Consider the following 25,539-nt stretch of genomic DNA (forward strand, 5'->3'; position numbering starts at 1 on the left):
GATTTTTTTAATTTTTTCAATGTTTAGTTATGTTTACATTTTTAAGTTTTTATTGTAATTCAAGTTTCCAGTTTACAATTCAGTGATTCAACACTTCCATACATGTCCCAGTGCTGAATGACAGTGTAGACTCTATGATTTTGTGGAACTTGGAACAACCATGTCTGTTATTGAGGAAGCATTATCAGTAGAGAGTAACAGCATTTAAGGTCCATAACCCAAGTATGTATAGAGGGATTTTGAATAGGCCTTAGAATCCTTTATGGCCATTCTATTTGGACCACAAACCGATTGAATAGAGTGTGAAAAAGAAGACATAAAACATTATCCGAAGAGCCAATCCCATAACTTATCTCTCCTTCTGTGGTATCACTAGCATGGAAAAGTTTGCAAATGGTGGCCCTTTGAAGGGAATAATGACAGGAGATGTTGATTGGTAGTTGGACGTGTATTAGATTTGTGTCAAGCATATGATAGTCGGATTTGGGAAGGCACTTTATCCTTCAAAGTATTCGCTACTTACAGATGTGGATTTCTTCCCTCCACTTCTTAATTGTTCACACTACACCTATTCTCAATACCATTTCATAAGAAACAACACAAAGATTTAAAGACACTAAGAGTAGTACTAGGGAAATAGAAGCAACTGAAACCATGGTATTAGTAACCTACAGCCTTAAGAGTATCGTGGAGTGGGACAACAAACAAATGCATCCTTGTTTTTTAATGTTACTCCAAAGCATACTTTGAACCCTGCCCAGGAGCACTGAGTGCCAGTGAGCTAGCTGAAATATTTGACATTTACTTTTTTGTGTGGTAAAGTTATCAAGGCTGTTCACCAGTCTGTTAAATGATTACCATCACTATCAGCCTAATCCCACCTCATGATTAAGCTGTTGATTCTGGGAGATCTGCTAATTGGTGAATCATTAAATCTCCTCATAGAAAATATAGTCTTGAGCTAAGTCTTTTTCAACCAGTGGCAGCACGATTATTCTTCCCATTGGCATTGATGTCAGAAGTTCAGTCTTCATTTCAACAAGCTCTTATTGGTGAGTAGTTGCATTTTTGATCGAGGGTGAAAACCTTTTCCATTTTCTTTCTATGTTCTTTGGCTGATATAGTAATTAAGTTGAAATAAGACAGATTAACAGGAGAAAAAAACAAATGTAATTACCTACATATGGCAGCCCCATATAACAGGAAGAGTCAAATACAGTCCCACAACTGAGGTTTATATATTATCCTGAGCTAAAGGGAAGGGGCTGAAAGCATTGGGAATTCAAAGAAGACAAAGACGATTGACAGGAACATGTGAAGAGCACATATTCTTTGTGTTTACTCAACCTCAACCATGTGATTGAGTCTTTATGATGTACAAAGTTATTTACGTGTATTTATTTTTGAGACAGAGAGAGACAGAGCATGAATGGGGGAGGGTCAGAGAGAGAGGGAGACACAGAATCTGAAACAGGCTCCAGGCTCTGAGCTGTCAGCACAGAGCCCGATGCGGGGCTCACACTTACGGACTGTGAGATCATGACCTGAGCCGAAGTCGGACGCCCAACCGACTGAGCCACCCAGGCGCCCCTGTATTTTCTTTTTTATCTTTGTGATTCTATGCTGGTTTAATGTTTTTTAAAACATAATTTATTGTCAAATTGGCTTCCATACAACACCCAGTGCTCATCCCAACAAGTGCCCTCCTCAATGTCCATCACCCAGTTTCCCCTCTCCCTCACCCCCATCAACCCTCAGTTTGTTCTCTGTATTCAAGAGTCTCTCTCTCTCCAAAATAAATAAACATTAACAAAATAAAAAACATGCTTATTTCCATTTTTCTATAATGACCCTTGGCTCTGGCTTTCTGGAATTGTTTTCAAATTATGCAATTCTAAGCTCTTATTTTGTCAGCTACTGCTATGATCAACTATTTTGAGAACTAGGAATAGGACACTTCAGAGTCATCTGGAAGTACCTCCAAGAAAACTGAAACCCAGAGTTCTCATATCAAAATGCGTTTTTCCATATAGTTAGTGACAGATAATAATGAAAGGCAAAATATGTACCTAAATGACGACTCACAAGTCTTGGTTTGTACTTTCTACATGTGATCCATTATTTAAATGTTTTCTTTCATGCTTTTCCTTTGTGCCATTGTCCATATTATCATTATGGACAATTTAATTGCTCACACGCAATGTCTCAGGCTTCCCGGAATAGACTCATGTCTGTGACCATTCATGCTGGTACTACCCCAATAACTTTAAAGATGTCACAAGTTAAAAAAAAGAAAAAAAAAGAAAGTTAAATTCAAAGGTACCAAGATTACTATAAACAGATAATGCCTACCGAGAAATTATATAAAAGAAATCTTTTATGAACCTACTAAGACCTAAGCAAGTGAATGTAGTTCATTTACAGGGGGGGAAAAAGGCCAGCTGATAAAGGACTATGTGGTTGGTCTGATAGCCAAGTGTTTTTGAAGCCCACTTAAATCCTATTTGTATATACATTTTCTGTTCAAATATACATAAGATTTCTGATTAAGAGCATCAGTTTTTAGAAATATTACAATAATTACTCTTAAGCTACTTTCCCCATACCTACATGAATGGAGCATGCACAAATAAAACCAAGAGCTAGCCCATAAATAGAAGTCTCTTGGGCATTCCCCAAATTCCACACATCCAGAATCCAGGCAAATAGCTTTCAGAGCCAACAGGTTTTCAGTGTTTGTGTTTGTTAAAAAGGAAAGATACAGAAGGGAAGACTATAACATTCTACTAAATTTCTCTCAAATAATTTATCTGTATTCTGCAGGCAACGGAAATATGGAACATACAAACAATTTTTTAATCAAATTTAAAGGATGTTATTTTGCAAATACTCAACTTAATCTTGAAATTTTAGAAAATTTAGATGATTTTGAAATCAGAGATGATGATGTCTTCATAATCACATACCCCAAATCTGGTGAGTCCTGTATTCCAACAGCTAATATAATTAATAAAATGATATTTCTGTAATATGGGAGCACTGTTTTTTTTAGGAGCATATTCTATTTGCATATATAGTCAATCTACTGGATATAAGTAATTTCTCATGTGGGCAAGGGAAATGGGCATAATGAAGAAGGAGAGAGATTGACGAAACCCTATCAAACACTGAGTTGCTGAAGTGGGCTGGGAAAGGACACAGGAATATTTGCCATTTAGGCAGCTTCTTGGGACATACTTGAAGCTGTATTTAATGACCAAGTACCTGAGAAAGAGGAAATTGAACTTATACTAATTATGATCATTCCCCAAATACTTTGGGTCTTATTTTTGATACCACTCATATATATGTGTAGAATATATACATACATTTTGTGTGTGTGGGCCTACACATACATCTATTTACATTCTCTACCTGTGTTTTATTTTTTTATTTTTATTTTTTGAAAAATAAGGATGTTTATTAAGGACATTTCTAGCCCACAGCTAGGGCTCATACTCAGCTCTATGAGCCACTGTCCGGCCTCATCCCCATTAAATGTGAATGACATTAGGGAGGCCGAGCCACAGGTATATCCCATTGATCCCGCAGTAGGGGGGTCCCTTCCATAGCCAGGTATAGATAGAAGATATACTGCTGAGAATGAAGAGGGAAATCACTGGATTAATAAGTTTCTCTACATCTTGCCTGGACCCTTTCATTCTCACCTTCAAAGACCATGGGTTGAAGGTGCCTAGTACCATGATGTGGGGTATTCTCTACCTGTGTTTTAATGGGATTGGGGGGAATGTTTTTTGCTGCTGTGTTGTATGAGTTCTCTATATGGTTTGATATTACCTATTATGAGAAATATGATTTCCAAATATTTTATTCCATTCAATATGCCTTTTCATTTTGTTTGGGCTCTTTGCTGTACAGAAACTTTTCAGTCTGATATACTCCCACTTACTTATTTTGTTTTTGCTGCATTTGCTTTTGGTGTCATGTCCCAAAATATCATTGCCAGCATGAATTTTGGGGCACTACTGCCCTTGTTTTCTTATAGGAGTTTTGTTGTTTCAGGTCTTACATTCAGGGTTTAATCCATTTTGAGTTAACTTTGTGTATGGTTTGAGGGAGTGGTTCATATTCTTCTTTTGCCTATGCCAGTCCAGTTTTCCCAATATCATTTATTGAAGAGTCCACCCTATATTTTTTGCTCCTTTGTCAGAAATTAGTTGATTATACATGTTTAATTTGGGGCTCACTCTCTTGCTCTGCTGATCTATGCATCTGTTTTTATGCCAATACCATAATGTTTTGATTACTATAAATTTTTAATATTATTTGAAACTAATAAATGTGATGCCTTTAGCTCAGTTGTATTTTATAAAGATTGCTTTGGCTACACAGGGTCTTATAGGGTGCAAAAAAATTTTATGGTTATTTGTTTTATTTCTGTGAAAAATGTCATGATAATTTTGATGAAGGTTGCATTGAATCTGCTGACTGCTTTGTGTAGTATGGGATTTTAACAATATTAGTTCTTCCAACCCATGAACAGGAATGTCTTTCTATATATTTGTATTTTTTTTTCAGTTCCTTCTATCAGTACTTTACAATATCCAATGTGTAAGTCTTCTACCTCCATAGGTAAATTTATTCCTATATATTTTCTCCTTTTTGATGCTATCATAAATGGGATTGTTTTCTTAATTTCTCTTTCTGATAGTTTATTGTTAGCTTATAGAAATACAAGTTATATTTGTATGCTGATTCATATCTTGCAAGTTCACTGAATTCAAATGATTAGTTCTAACAGAATTTTTGGTGACATGTTTAGGGTTTTTGATATATAATATCATCTACAAATAAAGACACTTTTACTTCTTCCTCCGCAACTTAGATGCCTTTTGTTTCTCTTTCTTGTCTAAGTGCTCTGGCTAGGATTTCCAGTAAAACTAGTGAGAAGTGTCTGATCTTGGTCATTACTTTAGATGCCCTGGTTATGATCTTAGATGGAAAACTGAAATTCTTACTACTGAGAAAGATGTTAGTTATGATCTTGTCATAAATGGCATTTAATATATTGAGTTATGTTCCTTCTACATTTTGTTGAGAATTTTTATGATGAACAATATTCAATTCTGTTGAATTTTTTCTGTATTTATGGAGATGATACTATGGTTTTTATGCTTCTTTTTTTTTGGGAAAAAATGTTTTTATTTTTTTAATATTTTTTTTGTTTTATTTTATTTATTTATTTTTTTATATATATGAAATTTATTGACAAATTGGTTTCCATACAACACCCAGTGCTCATCCCAAAAGGTGCCCTCCTCAATACCCATCACCCACCCTCCCCTCCCTCCCACCCCCCATCAACCCTCAGTTTGTTCTCAGTTTTTAACAGTCTCTTATGCTTTGGCTCTCTCCCACTCTAACCTCTTTTTTTTTTTTTTCCTTCCCCTCCCCCATGGGTTCCTGTTGAGTTTCTCAGGATCCACATAAGAGTGAAACCATATGGTATCTGTCTTTCTCTGTATGGCTTATTTCACTTAGCATTACACTCTCCAGTTCCATCCACGTTGCTACAAAAGGCCATATTTCATTTTTTCTCATTGCCACGTAGTATTCCATTGTGTATATAAACCACAATTTCTTTATCCATTCATCAGTTGATGGACATTTAGGCTCTTTCCATAATTTGGCTATTGTTGAGAGTGCTGCTATGAACATTGGGGTACAAGTGCCCCTATGCATCAGTACTCCTGTATCCCTTGGGTAAATTCCTGGCAGTGCTATTGCTGGGTCATAGGGTAGGTCTATTTTTAATTTTCTGAGGAACCTCCACACTGCTTTCCAGAGCGGCTGCACCAATTTGCATTCCCACCAACAGTGCAAGAGGGTTCCCGTTTCTCCACATCCTCTCCAGCATCTATAGTCTCCTGATTTGTTCATTTTGGCCACTCTGACTGGCGTGAGGTGATACCTGAGTGTGGTTTTGATTTGTATTTCCCTGATAAGGAGCGACGCTGAACATCTTTTCATGTGCCTGTTGGCCATCCGGATGTCTTCTTTAGAGAAGTGTCTATTCATGTTTTCTGCCCATTTCTTCACTGGGTTATTTGTTTTTCGGGTGTGGAGTTTGGTGAGCTCTTTATAGATTTTAGATACTAGCCCTTTGTCCGATATGTCATTTGCAAATATCTTTTCCCATTCCGTTGGTTGCCTTTTAGTTTTGTTGGTTGTTTCCTTTGCTGTGCAGAAGCTTTTTATCTTCATAAGGTCCCAGTAATTCACTTTTGCTTTTAATTCCCTTGCCTTTGGGGATGTGTCGAGTAAGAGATTGCTACGGCTAAGGTCAGAGAGGTCTTTTCCTGCTTTCTCCTCTAAGGTTTTGATGGTTTCCTGTCTCACATTTAGGTCCTTTATCCATTTTGAGTTTATTTTTGTAAATGGTGTGAGAAAGTGGTCTAGTTTCAACCTTCTGCATGTTGCTGTCCAGTTCTCCCAGCACCATTTGTTAAAGAGGCTGTCTTTTTTCCATTGGATGTTCTTTCCTGCTTTGTCAAAGATGAGCTGGCCATACGTTTGTGGGTCTAGTTCTGGGGTTTCTATTCTATTCCATTGGTCTGTGTGTCTGTTTTTGTGCCAATACCATGCTGTCTTGATGATTACAGCTTTGTAGTAGAGGCTAAAGTCTGGGATTGTGATGCCTCCTGCTTTGGTCTTCTTCTTCAAAATTCCTTTGGCTATTCGGGGCCTTTTGTGATTCCATATGAATTTTAGGATTGCTTGTTCTAGTTTTGAGAAGAATGCTGGTGCAATTTTGATTGGGATTGCATTGAATGTGTAGATAGCTTTGGGTAGTATTGACATTTTGACAATATTTATTTTTCCAATCCATGAGCAGGGAATGTCTTTCCATTTCTTTAAATCTTCTTCAATTACCTTCATAAGCTTTCTATAGTTTTCAGCATACAGATCCTTTACATCTTTGGTTAGATTTATTCCTAGGTATTTTATGCTTCTTGGTGCAATTGTGAATGGGATCAGTTTCTTTATTTGTCTTTCTGTTGCTTCGTTGTTAGTGTATAAGAATGCAACTGATTTCTGTACATTGATTTTGTATCCTGCAACTTTGCTGAATTCATGTATCAGTTCTAGCAGACTTTTGGTGGAGTCTATCGGATTTTCCATGTATAATATCATGTCATCTGCAAAAAGCGAAAGCTTGACTTCATCTTTGCCAATTTTGATGCCTTTGATTTCCTTTTGTTGTCTGATTGCTGATGCTAGAACTTCCAGCACTATGTTAAACAACAGCGGTGAGAGTGGGCATCCCTGTCGTGTTCCTGATCTCAGGGAAAAAGCTCTCAGTTTTTCCCCGTTGAGGATGATGTTACCTGTGGGCTTTTCATAAATGGCTTTTATGATCTTTAAGTATGTTCCTTCTATCCCGACTTTCTCAAGGGTTTTTATTAAGAAAGGGTGCTGGATTTTGTCAAAGGCCTTTTCTGCATCGATTGACAGGATCATATGGTTCTTCTCTTTTTTTTTGTTAATGTGATGTATCACGTTGATTGATTTGCGAATGTTGAACCAGCCCTGCATCCCAGGGATGAATCCCACTTGATCATGGTGAAGAATTCTTTTTATATGCTGTTGAATTCGATTTGCTAGTATCTTATTGAGAATTTTTGCATCCATATTCATCAGGGATATTGGCCTGTAGTTCTCTTTTTTTACTGGGTCTCTGTCTGGTTTAGGAATCAAAGTAATACTGGCTTCATAGAATGAGTCTGGAAGTTTTCCTTCCCTTTCTATTTCTTGGAATAGCTTGAGAAGGATAGGTATTATCTCTGCTTTAAATGTCTGGTAGAGCTCCCCAGGGAAACCATCTGGTCCTGGACTCTTATTTGTTGGGAGATTTTTGATAACCGATTCAATTTCTTCGCTGGTTATGGGTCTGTTCAAGCTTTCTATTTCCTCCTGATTGAGTTTTGGAAGAGTGTGGGTGTTCAGGAATGTGTCCATTTCTTCCAGGTTGTCCAATTTGTTGGCATATAATTTTTCGTAGTATTCCCTGATAATTGTTTGTATCTCTGAGGGATTGGTTGTAATAATTCCATTTTCATTCATGATTTTATCTATTTGGGTCATCTCCCTTTTCTTTTTGAGAAGCCTGGCTAGAGGTTTGTCAATTTTGTTTATTTTTTCAAAAAACCAACTCTTGGTTTCATTGATCTGCTCTACAGTTCTTTTAGATTCTATATTGTTTATTTCTGCTCTGATCTTTATTATTTCTCTTCTTCTGCTGGGTTTAGGCTGCCTTTGCTGTTCTGCTTCTATTTCCTTTAGGTGTGCTGTTAGATTTTGTATTTGGGATTTTTCTCGTTTCTTGAGATAGGCCTGGATTGCAATGTATTTTCCTCTCAGGACTGCCTTCGCTGCGTCCCAAAGCGTTTGGATTGTTGTATTTTCATTTTCGTTTGTTTCCATATATTTTTTAATTTCTTCTCTAATTGCCTGGTTGACTCACTCATTCGTTAGTAGGGTGTTCTTTAACCTCCACGCTTTTGGAGGTTTTCCAGACTTTTTCCTGTGGTTGATTTCAAGCTTCATAGCATTGTGGTCTGAAAGTATGCATGGTATAATTTCAATTCTTGTAAACTTATGAAGGGCTGTTTTGTGACCCAGTATATGATCTATCTTGGAGAATGTTCCATGTGCACTCGAGAAGAAAGTATATTCTGTTGTTTTGGGATGCAGAGTTCTAAATATATCTGTCAAGTCCATCTGATCCAATGTCTCATTCAGGGCCCTTGTTTCTTTATTGACCGTGTGTCTAGATGATCTATCCATTTCTGTAAGTGGGGTGTTAAAGTCCCCTGCAATTACCACATTCTTATCAATAAGGTTGCTTCTGTTTATGAGTAATTGTTTTATATATTTGGGGGCTCCGGTATTCGGCGCATAGACATTTATAATTGTTAGCTCTTCCTGATGGATAGACCCTGTAACTATTATATAATGTCCTTCTTCATCTCTTGTTACAGCCTTTAATTTAAAGTCTAGTTTGTCTGATATAAGTATGGCTACTCCAGCTTTCTTTTGGCTTCCAGTAGCATGATAAATAGTTCTCCATCCCCTCACTCTGAATCTAAAGGTGTCCTCAGGTCTAAAATGAGTCTCTTGTAGACAGCAAATAGATGGGTCTTGCTTTTTTATCCATTCTGATACCCTATGTCTTTTGGTTGGCGCATTTAATCCATTTACATTCAGTGTTATTATAGAAAGATACGGGTTTAGAGTCATTGTGATGTCTGTATGTTTTATGCTTGTAGTGATGTCTCTGGTACTTTGTCTCACAGGGTCCCCCTTAGGATCTCTTGTAGGGCTGGTTTAGTGGTGACAAATTCCTTCAGTTTTTGTTTGTTTGGGAAGACCTTTATCTCTCCTTCTATTCTAAATGACAGACTTGCTGGATAAAGGATTCTCGGCTGCATATTTTTTCTGTCTAGCACACTGAAAATCTCGTGCCAATTCTTTCTGGCCTGCCAAGTTTCAAAAGAGAGATCAGTCACGAGTCTTATAGGTCTCCCTTTATATGTGAGGGCACGTTTACCCCTTGCTGCTTTCAGAATTTTCTCTTTATCCTTGTATTTTGCCAGTTTCACTATGATATGTCGTGCAGAAGATCGATTCAAGTTACGTCTGAAGGGAGTTCTCTGTGCCTCTTGGATTTCAATGCCTTTTTCCTTCCCCAGTTCAGGGAAGTTCTCAGCTATTATTTCTTCAAGTACACCTTCAGCACCTTTCCCTCTCTCTTCCTCCTCTGGGATACCAATTATGCGTATATTATTTCTTTTTAGTGTATCACTTAGTTCTCTAATTTTCCCCTCATACTCCTGGATTGTTTTATCTCTCTTTTTCTCAGCTTCCTCTTTTTCCATAACTTTATCTTCTAGTTCACCTATTCTCTCCTCTGCCTCTTCCATCCGAGCTGTGGTGGTTTCCATTTTGTTTTGCATTTCATTTAAAGCGTTTTTCAGCTCCTCGTGACTGTTCCTTAGTCCCTTGATCTCTGTAGCAAGAGATTCTCTGCTGTCCTGTATACTGTTTTCAAGCCCAGCGATTAATTTTATGACTATTATTCTAAATTCACTTTCTGTTATATTATTTAAATCCTTTTTGATCAGCTCATTAGCTGTTGTTATTTCCTGGAGATTCTTCTGAGGGGAATTCTTCCGCTTGGTCATTTTGGATAGTCCCTGGTGTGGTGAGGGCCTGCAGGGCACTTCCCCTGTGCTGTGGTGTATAACTGGAGTTGGTGGGCGGGGCCGCAGTCCGACCTGATGTCTGCCCCCAGCCCACCGCTGGGGCCACAGTCAGACTGGTGTGTGCCTTCTCTTCCCCTCTCCTAGGGGCGGGATTCACTGTGGGGTGGTGTGGCCCGTCTGGGCTACTTGCACACTGCCAGGCTTGTGATGCTGGGGATCTGGCGTATTAGCTGGGGTGGGTAGGCAAGGTGCACAGAGGCAGGGGGGCAGGCTTAGCTCGCTTCTCCTTAGGTGATCCACTTCAGGAGGGGCCCTGTGGCAGCGGGAGGGAGTCAGATCTGCTGCCGGAGGTTTGGCTCTGCAGAAGCACAGAGTTGGGTGTTCGCGCTGAGCGAGCAATTTCCCTGGCAGGAACCGGTTCCCTTTGGGATTTTGGCTGGGGGATGGGCGGGGGAGATGGCGCTGGCGAGCGCCTTTGTTCCCCACCAAACTGAGCTCTGTCGTCCGGGGGCTCAGCAGCTCTCCCTCCCTTTGTCCTCCAACCTTCCCGCTTTCTGAGCAGAGCTGTTAACTTATGACCTTCCAGACGCTAAGTCGCGCTTGCTGTCGGAACACAGTCCGTCAGGCCCCTCCGCTTTTGCCAGCCAGACTCGGGCGCTCTGCTTGGCCGGCGAGCCGCCCCTCCACCCCGGCTCCCTCCCGCCAGTCCGTGGAGCGCACACCGCCTCGCCGCCCTTCCTACCCTCTTCCGTGGGCCTCTCGTCTGCGCTTGGGTCTGGCGACTCCGTTCTGCTAATCCTCTGGCTGTTTTCTGGGTTATTTAGGCAGGTGTAGGTGGAATCTAAGTGATCAGCAGGACGCACGGTGAGCCCAGCGTCCTCCTACGCCGCCATCTTCCCTCCTAACCCTATGCTTCATTTTTTAATGCATTATCAAACTATTCTATTTGTGGATGTTGAACCATCCTTGCATCCCTGGAATGAATTGTATTTGATCATGGTGTATGATCCTTTTAATGTGTTGTTGAATTCAATTTGCTAATATTTTATTGGGGATTTTTTGCATCTATATTCATCAAGACTGATGGCTTGTGACATTCCTTTCTTCTAGTGTCTTTTCTGGTACTTATCTGGGTAATGTTAGCCTTGTAAAATGAATTGGGAAGTGTCCCCACTTTTTTTATTTTTGGAAGAGTCTGTGAAGGATTGTTACTAATTCTTAAAATATTTGTTAGAAAAAAATGTTTTTAATATTTTTTTTCCCCAGAAAACAGTGATTCTCTTGCTCTACCTCAATTTAACAGACATGTTCCTATCTCTGGCTCTTTGCACTCACAGAATCTTTTTCCCTTGATGCTCTTCTATCTGATATGTGCATGGTTTACTCCCTTCCTTTGGGTCCTTATTTTAAACTTATATTATCATTAAGGCATTCTGGATGGTCATATTTAAAAATGCAACCTCACTCAAAATTCTCACGCTCTTCTTTGCTGCTTTATTTTCCCTCCATAATATAACACATATCACCTTATACTATACCATATATCTACATACTTAATTTGTTCATTCTTTACAAAGCCATCCTTAGGAAGCACATCATAGCATTTAGACAAGAACAAATAACCCAGAAGAACAGGAAAGACCTAAAAAAACAATTCCATGTGTATAACAGAACTCAATATAAATTTAAGTAAGGTGCATTTATTAATGGGGAAAAGATAGTATATTTGGTCCCAGGAAATCTGTGTCACTATATGCAGGAAGTTCACCTGGAATCGAACAGCACATAAAAGAGTAAACTCTAAGTGTATTCAAGACACTAATATTAAAGGTAAAATTATACAACTATTTCTATTAAAAATATTGTAGAAAAATCATTGTAACTAAGGAGTGGTCAAGAGGTTCTACACAAATGTCCAAAGAAAAATATACAGGTAAAAGTTTGATAAATTCAGTTACATCAAAATTAAGATTTTTGGGCTTTGCTTAACAGTGAGTTCCCTAGGCAAAGTTAACAGGGTCTGAAAGAGAGGAACTACTGGCAATGACTATAATTAAAAATAATAATACCTAGAATATATTAGGTATATATACAGATCAACTGGAAGAGAACAGTGATCTACTTATAAAAAGAGCCAAAGAGATGAGCTGAAAATTTACCGAAGGAAACCACTCTCCACCAATACCAACAAAAAACACAAAGCAGGTACACAGTAGTCACTTCCTTTATATCTAGTACACTGACAGCAATTAGAAAGGTCAGAAACCCTGAATGCTGACAAGGAGTACACACACATCTGCATGCTTTAGCATGATACTGCTGGGAGAGCAGACTGAAGCAGCCATTCTCTGGGGAGCAGTCTGGCACTATCTGATCAACTGAAATACAGACATACCAGGCAATTTTGCTCCTGAGTATATGTCTCCAAGAATATCTCATATGGGTTCATAGGCAAAATGAGTGAGGGTGTATGTGGCAGTGTTTGTTGTTTGGGGTGTGCTGTCCATTGGGGGAAATTAGACAGGTCAGTGCATGAATGCACACCCTGAAACACAGACAGCATCTGTTAGGTGCAACGGATCAGCAGTAGCATGTAAAGGAATGTTAAACCACAGCTCACAGTGACAAACCGTAAGAAATGACGTGCATGGATTAAAAATCAAGCACATACAACAATACATGTTTCAAAAGAACATCTTCCAAGAAAGAATATACTTTAAACCCTAAAGTCTTCTTGTCTGTGGTGGAAGTAGGGGTAGGAATGGAAGCAGGAAATGTGAATATAAGGAATTAATAGATCTTGGAGTGCCTGCAGTGAATCAGTGATGTTAGTATAGCATGACTGCAGAAAATGATAAATATCAATTTACATTAACCTCTGACATCCAAAAAGGCAAGAAGGAGAAAGAAAGAAAGAAGAAGAAAGAATGGAAGAAAGAAAGAAAGAAAGAAGAAAGAAAGAAAGGAGGGAAGGAAGGAACGAAGGAGGAAAGAAAGAAAAGAGAAAACGAGAAAGATAGGCTGTGATACGGGAGTGGATATGGAAGCAGAAGCAGGAGAGAGGACAAAGACAGGAAAAATACAGCCTATTTTGCCTGGGGAACACGTTCTTCCAGTCCTCATAGTCTTAAATTTCTGCAGACTTGTGACCCATTAAGGTCACGTTTGGTAATTCCTCGGCACCCCTGAAGCTGTGATACCTGATGCAGAAGCAGTACTTCTTATCTGGGAAAGGTTGGAGAATGTAAGAAACCCTTTTAGAGCTTCATAACAATGAATTTTCATTGTGTTTGAACATCAGCTGTGGTAACATGTAAGCACACATGATCTTGGTCTTCCCTGGGCAACACTGGAGGATTTATACCCATCATGCTCCAGAAAAGGTGCATACCACCTGACAGCAAGGCATGTATTCTTAACAATGATCTTGCTGACCAGGTGCTGCTGCTTCACAGGCAGGGTGATAGGGTGGTCTCAGAAAGGAATTATAGGATGGGAATTGATGAGGGGCCAATGTACTTTCTCATTTAAGATGTTGATTTGAACCTTTCTGGGACATGTGACTTCTTGTTGGGGTAGGTTTTTGAAGCATTGCCTGTATATATGAGAAGCATGACCTTACAGAAGGTGTGTTTTAACTCTTAATATTCCCATATATGAAGCATGCAAAATGAAGGGAAGGAATCTAGAGTAGGCAGTACACCCGTGTATTCTGTGACATATGTCCACTCTAATTGGAATTGGGAGAAATAGTCATCCTTAGAATTTGTCACATCCCACTTACAGCAAAAGGTCTAATCTTTTTCTTCCTGTCTCCATGTGGATCACAGGGCCTCCTTTAGGGATTTATAATGAACACTATTTCCCGAAGTGACATCATGGGCACAGTAAGAGACATAGGGAACGGGGGAAAGATGGAAAGTGACTCTATCAGTAAAATGCCAAATTTTTTTCTCTATATTAGCTAACGTCCTAGGAGTGGGGTTGGGGAAGGACATCTTGAGGCAGGCATAGAAGATAATTTAAAATTCCCATATATGAAGCAGAAGAAAGTACAGAAGACTCAAGAAAAATTTGTGGGACAAATGCCCATGGAGTTTCACATGTAGAATCTCCTTATAAGGAAAAGCAAAGGCAACGTATGTTTGTCTTTACCCACACTGCACCCTTTATATATTAAAAATTCCATTGAGACAAAATTACCTTTGTACGTATTATAATAACAACCTCTGATTAAAAAACTGATGACACATCTATATACTTTTTGGATAAATTTTCGCATCATTAAAACAAAATTATTTCTTTTACAGGTACTGTCTGGTTTCAGCAGATGTTATGCTTGATTTATTTTGAAGAACATCGCAAAGGCATTGGGGATCTGGAAACAGTTGAACGCATCCCGTTTATTGAGTACTCCCCTCAAAAAGTGGATTTTGCTGAAAAGCCATCTCCTCGTCTCTTCGTTACCCACATCCCATACTACTTGGTTCCCAGGGGGCTAAAGAACAAAAAAGCCAAAGTAGGAAAATAGACTATGGCTGCTGAAAGACGACTGCTTTTTCATTATTTCATTTCTATTCATTACATTGATGCTGCACTCGTCCAGGTGTTAGCAAATGTGGTATTTGTCATGCATTAATTTTCAACAGACTTTTGTGTTCTTATCTTCCAGTATCTGATTTTATCTTTCACCCTTTGTTTTCTGATCACATATGGAACACAACCATTGGAAAATGAGACTATATAGGAGTGTATTTAATTTACTTCGTAGAGTATATTATAATATCATGTACATTATATATTATATACCCTCTCATTTGTTAGCTATATTACCATGTGTATATAAACTGCCAACAATTCCTTTTTCTTTTTTCTATATGCTCTCCTCACTTCCTTCTGACGCTTCCAACCTGTTTTGCCCGCTTTCTCTGTAAATGTACCGAGTTCATTGGAAATCTGAGGGAAGCTCAGAGAGAATCATTTGTATCTACTGAGTGATTTTTCTGTCTCTCCCAGTATCAGTCACCTCCACCCACTGATAATTTCAACTCTTGACTCATTTTCTCCCTCTCTACCTCCACTCCTCTGACTCGGGATTATTTCAAAGTTGATGTACATTGTCTCTGGCTGGCCAGATAGGAGTGAGGCCAACTGCACTCAAAGGATCAACATGAAGGAGGCACTTCCTGTCAGGGCCACACAAGTGTGGGATTGCCTCCTTCAGGTTGACCCGTCAGGCTCTGCACTGGCCTCCCAGACCCTAGCCCTGCCAGGCCTCTCCGGTTGATTTAAACTCCAGCCACTTTTCCTCCACCAACCTCAGTAACCCTCTTCTGCAACCCACGTGTTATGCACCTGCCTCTGTCTATGACTGTTTTTGCTTTCTGATGTAATACATACTTACCTGTTTATTTATTGTCTATGTCTCTGGCCACAGTGTAAAACCCTTGAGACAGATGGAGTTTGCAGTGCGTAGAACCCTGTCCAGAAGGCATTAGAGTTGAATGAATGACAAAAGGGATCACCAGTAATTGCCCTAATGCGGATCTTTACTTCAAGCACCTTATTATCTGAGTGCTGTCTCCTTTTCCTCCTGCTCTTTTCAGGTGTTCCGTGCAGTGATGTGTCAGCACATTCATTTCTCCAGCCCCCTCCCCATTCCTATTCCCCACACTCACTCTCATATATATGCGTGTCCTCCATTGCTCCTTGCCCACCAGTGACTCTACATTTTAAATTCAAATCCTTGGGGCGCCTGGGTGGCGCAGTCGGTTAAACGTCCGACTTCAGCCAGGTCACGATCTCGCGGTCCGTGAGTTCGAGCCCCGCGTCGGGCTCTGGGCTGATGGCTCGGAGCCTGGAGCCTGTTTCCGATCCTGTGTCTCCCTCTCTCTCTGCCCCTCCCCCGTTCATGCTCTGTCTCTCTCTGTCCCAAAAAGAAATAAACGTTGAAAAAAAAAATTAAAAAAAAAATAAATTCAAATCCTTTTTGTCTAAATTCTTTTGCTAATTCAACTGTTATGATTTGTTGCCAACCCTTAATTCCGCTGAAACACAATTGTTTTATATTGGTACCTATATTCATGAATCTGGTAGTGTGGTCAGAAAAAGTCAAAACCGTTAAAAATTGTGTCTTTCTTTACATTTATGGCCACAATTCTCACACTTTACTCTTTAAAAATGTTTTGCTTTCCCCCCTTCCCATACTGACTTTTCATACTTTCTTTATCTTCTCAAACCTCAGCAGCATTCTGCTCCACCTATCCCAGTAAAAGACTCCAAGTAAACCATTAACGGTAGATGCCCTCCACATGCAAAACCTCCCCTCACTGCTGTCCCTCCTTAAGAGGAAAAGGTGGGATGTGTACACAGTTTTGTTCTTATTATATATCTGCCCCTCCATTCGTGGTCCGGATCCCTTTTTGGATCCCTTTTGTCTGTTCCACTGTTTCGCAAATGGGAGTCGGGCCAGGCCAACATCTGGGAATCATCAGCTCTCAGCTCTGCGTATTCCCCACAGGATATTTAGCATATTTGAGGCATTTTTGGTTATGGTGGTGGTGCTGCTAGTTATAGTGGGTTGAGGCCTGGGATGCTGTTAAGTGTCCCGTGATGCTTACGGTAGTCCCAACCACAGACCGTTATCTGGGGGAAATGTCCATGGTGCCACTGTTGAGAAACTTGTTCTACTCTCAAAGACTTTCCTTAAACAATATAATTTCCTTTTTTTCATTCATTACCAATTTCCTTATGCTGATTGGATCATTCTGTTTGGCCCATAATGAAGTTTTCATGTGGCGTTTTTTAACAGTAAAATAAAACTTGTCTTGCTCCATTTCAATTTTCATTTTCTGCCTTTCATTTTCTGTTTGAGATAAACTTCTTAAAAGCGTTTAGCCTCCTTCTCCGCGCTTTCACTGAATCCCGAATGCCAACGTCCCTTATTATTATAGTTTTGAAAAGGGGGGGGGCGCCTGGGTGGCGCAGTCGGTTGAGCGTCCGACTTCAGCCAGGTCACGATCTCGTGGTCCGTGAGTTCGAGCCCCGCGTCGGGCTCCGGGCTGATGGCTCGGAGCCTGGAGCCTGTTTCCGATTCTGTGTCTCCCTCTCTCTCTGCCCCTCCCCCGTTCGTGCTCTGTCTCTCTCTGTCCCAAAAATAAATAAACGTTAAAAAAAAAATAAAAAAAAAAAAAAAAAAAAAAAGAAAAGGGGGGATCATTTCTTGATCACTTTACTTGGCCTATCACTGGCATCTGACATAGTTGATCGCTTTCTACGTCTTTAAACATTTTCTTTTCCCGCTGTTCCAGACACCACATTCGTGGTATCATATTATCTCAGTGGACACTTAGAGGAGATTCTACCCAAAAACCTTTCCCTCTCTTCATATTTCATTTCAGCAGAGCTCTCATTTTGTTTGGACTTGTATCCTGTATATGCTTCTGGTCTGATGGTTAGAGTGGTAAAATTTGGTTGGTGCAAAAGCAGGGCTTGGTACCAGGCATCTTGCCATTAATTTTTAAGGCACAGGTAAGTGACAAGCTTATGAACAACAACACAAGCAAAGAAGAAGTTTCTTTCGTGTCCTCTGAAAGAAGGTTTCTTCATTATTTTAATTGACCATGGGGATGAAAAGTGGCAGCTGTGTGGGACATAAAGAAGGGTTAGCATGTCATAGTGGAAAAGTAGGAGACTCAGTCCATGACCTCATCGAGATGCTGAGTTAACCTAACCTGTTGCACTCTCGTCTTGGGCTTTGGCTTTTTGTGAGAAAAGTTGATGCTTTTACTATTTAGGAAATGTTATGCGAGATCTTTTCTAACTTATACAATTACATTTTGAGACGCTGCTCCTTCCTCTTTACTGGCTTCTCCTTCTCTGTCCAACCTCTGAGAGCTGATGATTCCCAGATTTTCGGCCTGGCCTTCTCCTATTCTCCCTCTATAGTTAATCCCTCAGTTAGATTATCTAATCACGTAAGTTAAATACAATGTATGTATAGTTGATTTCTCCCTTTAATTCTAGATTGATGTAAAGTATTTAATAACTCTATATCTATAGAGATGTCAAATATATTTCTATATAGGTATTATCCAAATATGGGCTCCAATACCAAAAGGAGTTTTGATTTTATCTTCAAACCACTCCTTTTCCCAGTTTCCTTATATATTTTGTTCTATTTATTATGTATAGAGAGAGCATGGTCAGGGGAGGGGCAGAGCGAGAGGGAGTCACAGAATCCAAAGCAGACTCCAGGCTTTAAGCTGTCAGCACAGAGCCTGATGCAGGGCTCAAACCCCTGGACCATGAGATCATACCTAAGCTGAAGTTGGACGCTTAACCCACTGAGCCACCCAGGCACCCCAATACTTTGTATTTTTAATGTCTTTGGGTTGCTTCACTGCTTTATGAAATTATGGCTTCTGATTGGTTACAATATACATTTTTAAAGTTAAATCTCATAGTCCTTCAATGCAAAAAATATTGAAGAAGTAACTACTACGGGTCAAGTACTTGTGCTTTATACTGTGAAGATATATAAGAATTATGTGAACCATGCACTGAAGGATGAGAGAAATACAATCTAAACTTTCACAGATGATTTGAAAATATCTGAGTAAGTTTTTCCTATTGCCATAATTGTATAGCTATGAGATATTTTCACATATGTTAGCTTGTTGAGGTAGGGACAGGAGAATATTGTTGGTTTCTGTCTAGGGGAGTAAGAAGAGGTACCATGTGAGGTAATTGATAGTCACCAATAATTAAGTCTCCCAATCATTAAGGGAGAGCCATTGCAGAGGAGAAATGCAAAATACAAAGAGGGCTGAATATATACAAGACATGATTAGAAACTGTAAAGTTAAGCTAACAGGCTCCATTCAGTTGGAGGGCATTAGGGTACAAATATGACATTACGAAAGCATCAGATATAATGAATACTTCCTTTCTTTCCAGGTTATTTACATATACAGAAACCCTAAGGATGTTATGTGCTCATTTTTTCACTTTTTAAAGAAACTGACAGCATCCGCTACAGATAACTTTGTGGAATTCATGAAACTATTTCTAGAAGGAGAAGGTAACTAAAATTTCATAAAATACTAAGTTTGGTGTCCTGTGGTGAGTTTTTAAGCTCTAGCAGAGAGAAAGAGTTTGCTTAAATAGAGTAGAATGGGGATCAGTAATCAACGTATCAAGCCAGTTGGTAGTGTTGTCTTAGGTGACCATGTCCAGCCATTGTACAAATATTGCTAACTCTCTCTCCTTCTCAACAGAATGTCAAGATTACAGTCATACCAACAGAGAATAATTACATCTAACCATGGAGAGATTATTTCACTAGCACACAGATTTCTGTCCTAGCTTAGTGAGAAGTAGCTCAGTGAGAGCGTACGTTTGGAGCTTTGCACTTCATATTTCAAGGGGCTCCTCCCAAGAGTCCTTTAAAAAATATTTTAGTAAATTTTTATTCATTGTTTAAGTAATTTCTACACCCAGAATGGGGCTCACAACTCTGAGGTCAAGAGTTGCATGTTCTATCCATTGAGCAAAACAGGTGCTCACCACATTCTTATCTGAGGAGCCAGTGCAGCTATTTGACCAGGAACAAAGCTTGCAGAAGTAAACGTGACGATCTGGAACAGACTTACGATTGTCTCCAATGCATTGTGGCAGAGCTGAAGTGACTCTTCAGAGACCTCTCGTGCTCCTTGCAGAGTGGAAATACCTCCATGTGCCTTTGGGGATAGTGGGAGAAGTAAGGAGAGGATTCATTCCTCCTTTCCCTTTTCAGTTTTTCTAACCCCATGGCAAGATTATTTTCTATTTATATGAAATGCATTTTTAAGAGACTAATTTCTCCTTGACTGTATGTTTGTTTCCTGGTGGAAGTTGGATGGTTCTCCCACAACCAGATGCTAGGGGAAATCTGGAATCTAGCAGCACACTTCCTTTTCCTCCTTTGTTACTAAAGGTTCCTGCATCTCCTAGGACTGTAGATTCTTCTCAATGTGTTCAACATATTTACTTAATGATGTATCTGTTCTTCCCACAGTGGTAGGAAGTCTTTGGTTTGACCACATCAAAGGTTGGTATGAGCACAAAAGCCTGTTCAACATTCAGTTCTTGATGTATGAGGAGATGAAGAAGGTGAGAAATGTGACATTACTGACTTCACTGACGCTGTAAGCCAGCCTGGCTGAATGAATTGATTGTTTATGCCCAGAACACCCAAAGGATGATATCAAATTTGAGAACCCAGATTGTGTACCAGGAGACATTTTTCCTGTATCACTTCTATGCTTTCTTTACCAGGTTTCCATTTAGACCTACCACTGGAGGTTTCTTTTCAAAATTTACCTGTGTGTCAATAGATGTCTGTTAATGTATGTTGGTGTGAATGATTTGATTATTTTGAGTCAGATTATTGGTTTCTCTTTTGTGAATTGTTATATCTATTTCCTTCAATTTTTAATTATACTAATGTTGTAGATGTGTGTTCCTCACTTGCAGGTACATTTCTTGGGAACTTTAATCTTGTCTGTATTGTGTATGATTAAATCATGCAGGGAAAATTAAATGAAAATACCTGTGTATGATTGGAAAGAATTCAGCTCCCAGTACAGTCAACTATATGTGCCTGAAAAGAAAACTTCTATTGCTTACTGACTAAAACCCAGAGCCAGGCTACCCTGATGCTGGGTGTTTGGCTCATGCATGTCAAGAATATCCCAGGGTTTTCTGTGTTTCTTTTGTACCATATTTGGTGTGATGACGATGTTTCCCTCATGGTAGCAGGACAGTTGTAGCTCCAAAGTCATGTCCTCACATGATAGCTTACATGGCAGACAGAGTGTTAACGGGGACAAAAGTGGCATTCTTGCCTTGCTTTGTTCCCACCTTTGCTCCATGAGGAAACTCACTCTCAGAAACTTCTGTTTGACTTCCTCTTTCAGACCCATACCCAAATTGGGCCATGTGACCATCCTAAACTAATCTCTTGTAGCAGACAGTGGGATTGCCACGAGGAATTTGGATTAATAATGATCATTATGGAATGTGGCTGGGCACTGCTGCCAGGACACCACCAGGATCTCTTAGCAGGAAAGAAGAGAAAGAGCTGAAAGGCCGGCGACCCTAAAGGCTGCCACCTGCTGAGTGTCACTAGCTTCTGTTACCACTGCCATAGGGCATATACCAAATCTAGACTCTCTGGCTGAGTGCATATCACCTACGAAATAGAGATTCAAGTGTCTGGCTGGCCTTGTAATCTTCTTCACAATATGGCCCTTCTTTTTTTCTTTTTATATGAAATTTATGGGCAAATTGGTTTCCGTACAACACCCAGTGCTCATCCCAACAGGTGCCCTCTTCAATGCCCATCACCCACTTTCCCCTCCCTCCCACCCCCCATCAACCCTCAGTTTATTCTCAGTTTTTAAGAGTCTCTTATGGTTTGCCTCCTTCCCTCTCTGTAATTTTTCCCCCCTTCCCCTCTCCCATGGTCTTCTGTTAAGTTTCTCAGGATCCACATAAGAGTGAAAACTTATGGTATCTGGCTTTCTCTGTATGACTTATTTCACTTAGCGTAACACTCGCCAGTTCCATCCACGTTGCTACAAAAGGCCAGATTTCATTCTTTCTCATTGCCAAGTAGTATTCCATTGTATATATAAATCACATCTTCTTTATCCATTAGTCAGTTGATGGACACTTAGGCTCTTTCCATAATTTGGCTATTGTTGAAACTGCTGCTATAAACATTGGGGTACATGTGCCCCTATGTATCAGCACTCCTGTATCCCTTGGGTAAATTCCTAGCAGTGCTATTGTTGGGTCATAGGGTAGATCTATTTTTAGTCTTTTGTGGAGCCTCCACACTGTTTTCCAGAGCGGCTGCACCAGTTTTCATTCCCACCAACAGTGCAAGACCAACAGTGCAAGAGGGTTTCTGTTTCTCCACATCCTCTCTAGCATCTATAGTCTCCTGATTTGTTCATTTTAGCCAGACTGACTGGCATGAGATGATATCTGAGTGTGGTTTTGATTTGTATTTCCCTGATGAGGAGTAGTATTGAGCATCTTTTCATGTGCCTGTTGGCCATCTGGATGTCTTTTTTTTAAATTTTTTTTTCAACGTTTATTTATTTTTGGGAGAGAGACAGAGCATGAACAGGGGAGGGGCAGAGAGAGAGGGAGACACAGAATCAGAAACAGGCTCCAGGCTCTGAGCCATCAGCCCAGAGCCTGACACGGGGCTCGAACTTACCGCGAGATCGTGACCTGGCTGAAGTCGGACGCTTAACCAACTGCGCCACCCAGGCGCCCCATGGATATCTTTAGAGAAGTGTCTATTCATGTCTTCTGCCCATTTCTTCACTGGATTGTTTTTCGGGTGTGGAGTTTGGTGAATTCTTTATAGATTTTGGATACTAGCCCTTTGTCTGATATGTCATTTGCAAATATCTTTTCCCATTCTGTCGGTTGCCTTTTAGTTTTGTTGATTGTCCTTCTATTGCTTACAGGCTCATCTCCCATCTTTCTCATCCCAGACCTGTTCCCATATAGCCCCAGAGAAACTCAAATTCTCATACTCCTGTGACCTGAGATCCCACACCTCCCATGCAACCACAATTTTGCAGATATTCTTTTTTTGATTTAAACACTGTATCTTCAGTTTGTCTATCAAAAAAGTCCTGGTTTTGGTTTAATTCCCAGAACAAATTTCTCATCTTTGAGGAACTTTCTCTGAATTCTGTTACATAATTACTCTTTGCCAGTAAGTACTTGTACTGAATTCCCAGAACTGATTCCCTGTTGTGCCTCTGTTCACTTGCACCATCATTTAGGGCAGTATCTGACATATAGTAGCTATTCACCAAACACTTGCCCACTCAACACAAATAAAATGAAATATGAGTGTTCCTAATATGCACTCTAAAACAGTCGACAAGGGAGGAATTAATTTATCAAGAAGGAATAAGCAAGAACCTTCTCATGGTCCTGCTCCACTTTTCTAAGTATCCTAAGCACCTACATTTTTCACTCCCATAATGATATTTAGCTGTGACTTTTGTGTGTGTCTTCTTTCTTATAATGTGCATCATTTATCATATTATGATTTATTTCAGGACCTCAGAGGCTCTGTGTTAAAAGTATGCAAATTTTTGGGGAAAGAATTGAGTGAAGAGGACGTGGATGCTGTTGTGAGACAGGCCACATTTGAAAACATGAAGAATGACCCACGAGCCAATTATGACAATAAACTCAAGACCTTTTTTGGGATACAAAAAAAAGGTCATTTCTTTCGCAAAGGTGATGTTGAACAATAAATGCTTGGCTATCTTGCACTGTGATACAAACGTACCGAAGTGTAGCTTCTAAGCTTTCCTGATGTGGAGCTGCTATGGCCCTGTTCCCTTCCCTACACAGTTGATTTTCCATGATTTCTTCTTGGTGCTCTTCAAGAGACTATATTATTTGGTCCCAGAATGTGTCTGGATGAATAGCCTAAAGTTGCAAGGCCTTCTCCTTGGCCCCTGGAAATCTACCAATGCCTATCACCATGTCTACCACAAAAGGGATGTTCATTTAGTGTTAGACTATTTTCCCCCAGTACAATGGGCTAGGCACATGATGATGAATTAATGGTGGCACAGTTGGCCATCACTGGCTGTTCTTCCATCTCTGTGATTTAGTCTGAACCTCGTCCAGGACTGAATTAACAACACATATTCACAATTCTTTTGTTACTGGGGAGGACTATTATGTATACATATAATAGTATACACACACACACACACACACACACACACATATAATAGTATAGTATACATAATAGTCCTACCCAGTAACAAAAGAATCTTCCATCATAAAAATGTATAGGAATATCTCCTTTATCTCAATATACCTCTGGTGAGTGCATTTTTAAATGAATGATTCCTTCATATAAATGATAAATGTGAACATGTTAGAATATTTTTATTATTTTATAAATTATTCTAAGTTAAAATGTATGATCTTCTTAGTACCTGGAAAATCGATAATACAGAATTATTGACATAAATTTTACACTTAATCAGAATGTTTTATGCCTCTACACCAATCGCAATAAATAGTGGCTTAAATACATTAATATTTCCTTCACTTAACTACTTTGTACATCTTCACCCATTCAACTAAAAAATATGAAACACTGGTAACCTGGAGCCAACCTGAAGTGGGGACATGCCCTTCCCTTTACCCTCAGCACATCCTGTCATGTTGTAGATACTACAATCCTTCTCCAATGCCATCATCATGGCACTTGCATTTTTTTTCTTTGAAAAAAGAAAATTTTCTGTGGTTACACATCTTTAACACACCTGAAAAACGAGAGACTGAAATGGCCAAGACAACAAATAGGAGAAGCCAAATTTCCTTACGGAAATGATGCACATTCCCTTGTTTCTTCTGCACATACTTTTCTCTTAGATGTTATGAAGTGTAATGTCATTTATACTGGCTTTACCACTCCTGCACAAATTGTGTTTGTGTTTTCAGTTTCATTAGCATTGAAGCTGGTTTATTTATTTGTTTACACTTTAGCGTGATTTTACATTCAGTGTTTCTTGCCTCTCCTTCTATCAACCTCTACGTGCCATCCCAACTCTGTGTCTGTAAGTTTAAAGTAAGATTGTTGTAAACCTACACTGGGTACAGATGGAATAATTACAGGTGGGCCATTCCAAACTGTATGAGCTTGGGCTATATTTTAAAAATCTCTCTGAGCATCCATGTCCTCATCAGTAAATACTTGTCTAATGATATCTGATTTTTGGAATTTTTAAGGACTTCTGTAAACTACAATAGCCCATGTTAGCCTGAAACAAAATAGTCAACAAGTTGCAAGAGTTTTCTCGTTTGTCAGGTAGCTGACAGCTCAGGGCTTGAGGTAATTACCTTAAATTACCTAATTGTGATGATGAGTTTTCTTTTCCCCTTGCCATAAAGTGGGAGAGAAAAGGGCCATTGCCATGTGCAGGAGCAACAGGGGCCTTACTAGGGAGGAAAATTAATGTCCAAAAAATGGTGTTTCTCCCAGCACTAAGGCATCATGCCTCCTCCTCCCAGAATCTGCCTTGAAGCAAGTTCTTTGCTGTTCCTCCCAGGTACGATTGGAGACTGGAAAAATCACATGACTGCTGAGCAGAATGAAAAGTTTGACATGATTTTCCAAACGAAGATGAAAGATTTTCCCTTGAAGTTCATCTGGGATATGAATGAAGAATAG

The 25,539-nt window shown here is 39.6% G+C and overlaps 1 protein-coding gene across 1 annotated transcript; it reads left to right on the forward strand.

The window, feature by feature from the left end:
* The first annotated feature begins 1,012 nt into the window (after positions 1 to 1,012).
* On the forward strand, positions 1,013 to 25,539 carry LOC115514330 (amine sulfotransferase-like). Its single transcript, XM_030316218.1, has 7 exons — positions 1,013 to 1,052; positions 2,824 to 2,976; positions 14,576 to 14,784; positions 19,224 to 19,347; positions 20,323 to 20,417; positions 23,399 to 23,582; positions 25,418 to 25,539. Exons 1-7 carry the CDS (start codon positions 1,013 to 1,015, stop codon positions 25,537 to 25,539), a joined length of 927 nt encoding a protein of 308 aa, XP_030172078.1.

This window comes from Lynx canadensis, chromosome B2, assembly GCF_007474595.2.
Source record: "Lynx canadensis isolate LIC74 chromosome B2, mLynCan4.pri.v2, whole genome shotgun sequence".
NCBI lineage: Eukaryota > Metazoa > Chordata > Mammalia > Carnivora > Felidae > Lynx > Lynx canadensis.

What these genes read in the sequence shown, in the direction of transcription:
- LOC115514330 (XM_030316218.1), top strand. Translation starts at nt 1,013, where the DNA reads ATGTCAGAAGTTCAGTCTTCATTTCAACAAGCTCTTATTG. An exon ending in ATTTCAACAAGCTCTTATTG is followed by an intron (nt 1,053 to 2,823) that starts GTGAGTAGTTGC and finishes TGTATTCTGCAG; the next exon opens with GCAACGGAAATATGGAACAT. An exon ending in ACTATTTCTAGAAGGAGAAG is followed by an intron (nt 19,348 to 20,322) that starts GTAACTAAAATT and finishes TTCTTCCCACAG; the next exon opens with TGGTAGGAAGTCTTTGGTTT.